Raw genomic sequence first — 7,114 nt, 5'->3', positions numbered from 1 at the left:
TAACCTTGATTGAAAATTTAAATGTTAACTCATCTACACTAAAATGATCTGAAAAAAAAAAGGACAAGAAAAGAAAAATTGTACATGAGTACATTGACACGCCAAAATAATATGCCCCAAAATTCCCAAAAAATAAAAAAATCAATTAAAAGTTGAAATTGCAAATGACAACTACACCATTGTGGCAATTAATTGAGAATGTCGTTTTTTTTCGTTTTATAGCGCCGAGGGTTGTTCTTGTACAGCATTCCAAATTAGCTCGGAGTGAAAATGAGTTATCTAAATAGTAGGTATGCATTTGTTATTAGCAGGTGATAAATTTTTTTCGCCATGGTTCGTTTTACAAAAAGACGACGAGGGATGCGACACTTTGAAGCTAATCAAAAATCTCTGCTCGAAACAACGCAATCATTGTACTAGATTGTTACGGGAATTCACCGGACTTGAACTTGAAAGAAAATTTTAGGAATATCATCAAAAATCAGCTGCACAAGTAGGACTGTACGAAGATGGAAAAGCTAATTTGAGGCATTATTGACATACGGTTCAGAGATGTTGAAATTTACATATAGGTGCCAGTTTAGTATAGCCCATGGCCTATCTTCTCTGTGATGTCATAAAATCACACGGAGCTCACAGCAGTAATTAGTTTTAAATTTACTCATAGAAAAAATGAATAAAACTGAACTTAGGTGAAAAAAATCATTTCTCAATTATTGCCACAATACTGTAGCTTCAAAATGGGGATAACAAAAAAAACCATGATTCCCAACCATGACCTCAGTAGCAGTAATGAATAAAATGAGCTTGACAGAGCAGTAGGATTCGACACCAAGAAAAGAATGATTACCAAACTTGAAACGACTGATTGAACTTTCAAGGATTAATGGATAAAAACAACGATAACTTCTTTTTTTTTTTACAAAATCCCCAACAGCAGGGCGAGAGATTATTTGTAAAATGAAACAAACTACAAAGATATTGCTCAAAAACAACGAATAAAAAGAAACAAAATTGATAACCTCCTTTTGAAGTCAGATAAAGAGGAAGAATAACATGAATTTATCAAAACAAGAAAAAAAAAATCCTTTTGAAAATAATTTCATGGATGGGGTAAGTTTTCCCCCCCCCCCTTCTTTTTAATTCTACTAAGAGTGCAAGGAAGATAAGCAGTAACAAATGGATTTCAGAAAGATGTTGACAACTACAGTGTCTCAAAAGTGTAGGCACAATGCAAATACTTGAATAAAAACAAAACTATTCAGTGGAATACTTTGAAATTTGTACTGTAGGTAGACAATATGATCCTTAATACATGTCTGGAGTTTTGAAAAATATAACCTGAAATGGAAACCAGAATTACAAAAGAGTTTTTCTTGCTGTCTCAAAAGTTTAGGCACAAACCAGATTTTATGCAAATATTTCTTGAAAAATGATTGGTGGTGGAAAGATGAGAGTTTTTCTCAGACTATAAAGTGCTGAGGCATATTAACACACGTAACGATGTTTAAGGAAGCCTAGTGCATGAAATTTAGTTTTGTTTGTAAAAAAAAACTTCAAAATTGGTAAAAATTTGCAAAATCCCTCATTTTACACCTGAATCCTACAACCGCACAATGAACCAAAACCCTACATTGTATGGCTAAACCCTACAAGTTGGCAGAAATGCAATGTGTATAAAAGTACACATGAAACATTTAAAAACTCAGCATATGCTCATTTTTTAACTCTTTTTAAATGTTTCATTTGTACTTTTATACACATTGTGCTCATTTTACTCATTACATAGTAAAGTTTTCGGCTGCTTTTTTTACAAAATATTTGTAGCTGAAAATTTTACATTTTCTAAAAGAGACAAGCTAAATTATTCATGACATACTTTCGTTGGAAGGTTCTATTGTAGCAAAATTTAACTGTAGACCATTCGCAAACTGTTCTGCAGCAAGCCTTCCGCAGTGTTTCGCTTGCAGAATTAGAGATGTAGCTAGAAGTCCGAAGTCAGCACAGAACGAGTTTCCTTTGTTTTCGTAGAGCAGGTTAAATTCTGCATCGATCTAGAAAATGTTTTGACACAATAAATAAACTATTCATTAATAATAAATTATTTTAAACAGAAGGGAGTAGGTTGATTTTAAATTATTGGAGGTTAATTTCGAGCTTCAAGGGAGAGGTCCAGACCCAGGGATTACCTTTTTTCCTACCGCTAGTGGAAATAATATAAATTGTGAAGGTAATCTGCTTGATGATTTAGAGAGAAATAATTATCAGATTTAGAAATCTAACTTAAACAAGTTATTTGTTATTATCAAATATTGCACTTGACAGAATTTAAATTTTAAAAACTCTACCAAAATCAAATCGAGTCTGATTTAAATTTAAAAAATCCTATTTTCTTGATTTTTTAAACATTAATTTGTGATTTTTATCAACTCTATTGACTAACACAGGATAGCTCAAAAATAAAACATCTCAAGTGCCACGTGTCCAACAATCAAAGTTGTATAAAGGAAAATAAATGATGGAATGTTGCCACAAGTCGGAATAATGGCCACAGTTCGTAAAAAAACCTGTTTAAGTTAAAACTTGAAACATACAGTTCGTTTCAATGAGAAACCTTCGTAAATAAAGTTTAAAATCTGATAAAAATTGAAACACCTGAACGGAAAAAATAAGTAACCTATGTCCGTCCCAGCACCCCTGACAAGTGTATACAAAAATTTACTGTTCCAACCGCTCTCCAACACCCCCCCCCCCAAAAAAAAAGATAAAATACCCCTTAGAGCACCCTTCTGAAAATGTCTGTGGTGCAGTCTGCAGACCCTTCCGCGGGCAGGTACTCCAGACACTTCCTGAAAATAACTCTATTTCTAACTATATACATATTAAATAAAAGGAAGTAATAAAAGTTATTTCTTACAATATGTTGGTTCAAAAGTCTAGGCCACGATTCAAACACATTTCCTGCATTCTCTAATATTTGGAAACGTTGTCCTTCAAAAGTCTGGCCCATAAGCAATATCACCTCCTCTTTTGGCTCAGAATTTTCTTTGAGCCATTGTTGCCTTTGTAGGAATGTCAACGAGCTGTCTTCCGAAAATCTTTTACGTACATCTGGAGTCTCTCTCTTTTTTTTAGGTATTCCTAATTCTCTCCTTTCTGTAGTCGATAAATTTCTCAGCCTGAAATTTCTGAACCGCTCGGCTATGAAGCCTCTTGCAGGCGAGCCATCAGAACCAGCAGTAAACCATTGTTCCTAAGCAATAAAAAAAAGTCGACTGCAATGAGCTTATGCAGAGGGAAATAAAATAATTCCGAACAAAATTGATAAAATTTCAATTCAATGCGAGGGCCTTTTCCCTTAAACCAAAAACAAAACTTGTTTAACAAAACTTGTTAAAAACTTGTGTGTAAGACAAACATATAATTAATAACTATTGACTTAATATAAAATTAAACCAGCAATTCACGGTTTAACTCTAATACAGAATGCAGAATTTTGCTTGAATTTTTTTTACAACTTTAACAAAAATAAAAAGAAATTTCTTTTATTTGTTTCCTAAAAAAACGTAGAAAGCATCAAACTTGAGAAAATTTCTATTATCCTATCAGATGCAAAAATATCACATTTTTCGAAATGAAGACGACAAGAATATAAAAACAGCAAATAAATTAATTTAAAAAAGTGAAATAATTGTAGAATAGCATTTTAACAAATCTACATAATGAGTATTATTAGTAATTAGGAAATAAGCCTGTCAAGGTTTGACGGATGAAATTTCATTTCCATTTCAGAGAAGCAACTAACTGCCTCTTTGGGTATATTTCAATAGTTGAATTTATGGCTCGCCAAATACTTGACAATTATCTTTTTTCTTGCAAAATCAGCAGAGTCGAAGTACACAGACTTTGACAATTATAATAAATAAAACTCTATGGTAAATACAAACTACATGTTCAGAATTAATCATCGAGCAATTATAGAATTAACCTCAACCCAGTAGATATTAACTGGAGATCTTTTTTTCTTTTTTTCATTAGTAAAACAATTAAGCATGCATCCCCCCCCCCCAACTTGAACTAAATTCTTAACGTATGCTATTATTTTTTAGAATAAGATGTCAATCAAGAAATAACCATAAATAGAATAAAATTGTTAGTACAGAAATGAAACATACTTAATGTTTATAAAATCTCTGTATCTACACTTTTTTAGTTATTTGTATACCTGCCAACATGTCTACTTCGAAAACCCTACAATTTTCTCGACAAAACTGTACAAAGACAATAACATTTTTAACTGAAAATGCGACGTTATATATGAGATCTTAATTACATGACTGTCACTTCCAGCAGGTTTACTTCAATTTTCAGTTAAATAAATTTGTTTCATTTATGTAATTTTCTGTGAAGTATGTTAAATTAAGCAGGTTTGAGAAAAAAAATATGAACAATAAAAATAAAATAATCTGTCTAAATGAAAAGTTTAACTAATTAAGGGTAGCAAGCAAAGGTTAATACAATCTCTTGTTTCCAGAAATATAAAAATATTTGCTTGATGCAAAAGGATAGCGATCTCAAACACGGGAACCAGTATTCAGCTAAGCACGTATTCACTCTTGAAATATGACGAAGTTCGTTCAAGTTCTTCTTCCCGTATTAACACACCTAACAATGAATGCTGAAGAAGCTCAGTGCTTGAAATGTAGTTTTATTTATAAAGAAACGTCAAAATCGGTAAACATTTTGAAAAAACCGCACACTTTTACCCTACAACCGTACAATAGGGTCCAAAACCGTACATTGTACGGCTAAACCCTATACAAGTTGGCAGGTATGCATTTGTCATTTCAATCTTCAAAAATTGGCACAAAGGACATCATGAAGAAAAATTGACAAAAGTAAACAGTGTTGACAAAAAAGAAGACATGTAATTGAATACATGCTTTAAAAACTTTTTAAAAAAATTTTGCGAATGGAACACAATTTCATGCAAATAGAAAAACATGTTTAATGACTAAGGAATGTTTACTTACATGCCCTTCCCCATCTAACCCTTTCAAGACAGGAAAGCATTCGACGATCTTTTTTGCCAGCAGTAGTTTCGTTTGTGTTGTAGGTTGACTATCGAAATTTGAGATATAGGCATCCACCACAGCTCGATTTATTTTGTACTTGGCAGTTATGTTTATGCTACCAGGTACTCCGGCTACCAGCTTCAAATAAATTTCCGGTAATTTTCTTTCGAGCAGTTCTTTTATTCTAATTTTCTTTAAAATAAGTTCCTCTGTTGAAGTAGTTTTCCCTAAGTTTTTAACTTCTTCTGCTTCAGAACTTTTGACTAAGTTTCCGTCTTCTTGCGCTCCCTTACTTTTCTCTTCTGTTTTCGAGTCACATTTTTCACTGCCAATTTCATCTGGCTTATTTTCTGCAGTATGAGTTGTTCTGAAAAGTTTTAGAAATTTTAATCGAGGCCCTGCTTTTGGAATCAACAATCGGATCGTTTCTTCATCAAGCAGCGGGAAACTGTATTCATCGATACCTTCATCTGAAATGTTAGAAATTAAACTTATTCATTTTCAAGCATAATTATTTGATGGAGAAATACATCTTTTGAATAACATAAAATGAAGGGCCCGCAGAGAGTTTTTGGAGAGAAAAAAATTAAAAAATAGGAAAGTTATGGCCTAATATATAGGGAAAAAATAATAATAATAAAAATAGTGCTAAAAAATGAAAAGAAATTTAAACTGAAGCTTCTGATTACAAACGTTGTTCTACGTTAATTAAATATTAAATTCTAAACATGGAAAACATTTCTGCACTTAATTTTTTTAACACTAGACATTCTGAAAAAGCATGAAGTTTTGTTTAAAACTATTAAGTGAAAGTCTCACAACATATTTTCTTTTTGTCCCTTACAAAAAAGAAAATTGCACTTGTTACTGAATGTATTGAGAAAATTATAACTATATGCAAGCAATACGTAAATTGCCAGCTCAATACAATGTGAACTGATTCGAATATTTCATATTCATTCATACATAAGGGACTGGATATATTATTTATGCATTTTTAAACTTAAGTTAGCTGAAAAAAAAATATTTAGTCAGAGATTAGGCATTTTACTTTTTGACACTTTTAAAGAGCATGATATTTCGTTAAAAACTTTGGAATTCAACGTTTTTAACGAAATAAAAATTTTAGTTAATCGTCTCTTAACAAGGCATAGATAACATTAGAAATGTGAAAAATTCGATTCCTATAGCGGATGCAAAGAGATACCGATTATCAAAACAACGTTATCAAGTTTATAGATGGCATGTAAAAGACTTTAATAAAGTAAAAGTGTTTCAGGATTACACGATTAAACTCAACTCTACCGCAAACATATTATTAATAACTATCGACATATTTGAAGCAAAAATAAGGCTAGTAAAATGTGGCATTCTTTACACTTAAAGTGTTGACACATAAAATTTAAATCAGCTTGTAAATATATTAGTTGATATAAAAGTTATTGATAATAGTTCATTGTTATAAAACACCATGAGAATCAACAAAAAGTTAATTAAATATGAAGTTTTATTATTTTTTTTATTAAGCAAAATAAAGAGGAAAGCACATATTTCTTGCACATTCACTTTTAATGAAAGATAGTATGTTTTGATTTCATTTGTTACTTTTAAAAAATTAATAATAACAACTATATTTTTTTGAAATAAACAAATCTAAAATTAAACGTCTTTTATACTTCATTCTAAATAAAAATAATGAATGATAAATAAGGAAAAATGAATGTGCATGATTCAGGGCAATTCCACCATAAAGTAAACCAAAACATGTAAAAGTGAAATTTGAAAAAATTATCAACTTTATACATTTTTTGAAAGCTAAAAGTCTGCAGATAAGTATAACATGAGGGATTTTGATTTATATTAACATTTTAGCCAAAAAAATGCTTGATATGAAAATGGCGCAGTTCTGAACAGTTCTGTGCAATAATTTGCTATTATTATATCCTTGCTCTGCAGAAAGTTCAGAAGCTAGGAAAATAATGGTTGACTTTTACAATAACATTGGGGTATAATACATCTAAAAAAACATCCTTAAAGTT

General features: G+C 31.1%; 1 protein-coding gene across 1 annotated transcript in view; it reads right to left on the bottom strand.

The window, feature by feature from the left end:
- Positions 1 to 2,861: 2,861 nt before the first annotated feature.
- The window catches only part of LOC129224953 (uncharacterized), a 6,424-nt gene continuing 2,171 nt past the window's right edge, over positions 2,862 to 7,114 (bottom strand). Inside the window, exons 3-5 of the mRNA XM_054859501.1 lie at positions 5,034 to 5,565; positions 2,918 to 3,253; positions 2,862 to 2,867 (exon numbers count right to left, since the gene is read on the bottom strand). Coding sequence (XP_054715476.1) covers positions 2,862 to 2,867; positions 2,918 to 3,253; positions 5,034 to 5,565 — 874 coding nt within the window. The remainder of the gene's footprint in view (positions 2,868 to 2,917; positions 3,254 to 5,033; positions 5,566 to 7,114) is intronic.

Source organism: Uloborus diversus, chromosome 6, assembly GCF_026930045.1.
Source record: "Uloborus diversus isolate 005 chromosome 6, Udiv.v.3.1, whole genome shotgun sequence".
Lineage (NCBI taxonomy): Eukaryota > Metazoa > Arthropoda > Arachnida > Araneae > Uloboridae > Uloborus > Uloborus diversus.
This window is presented reverse-complemented; position numbering and strand designations above follow the sequence as displayed.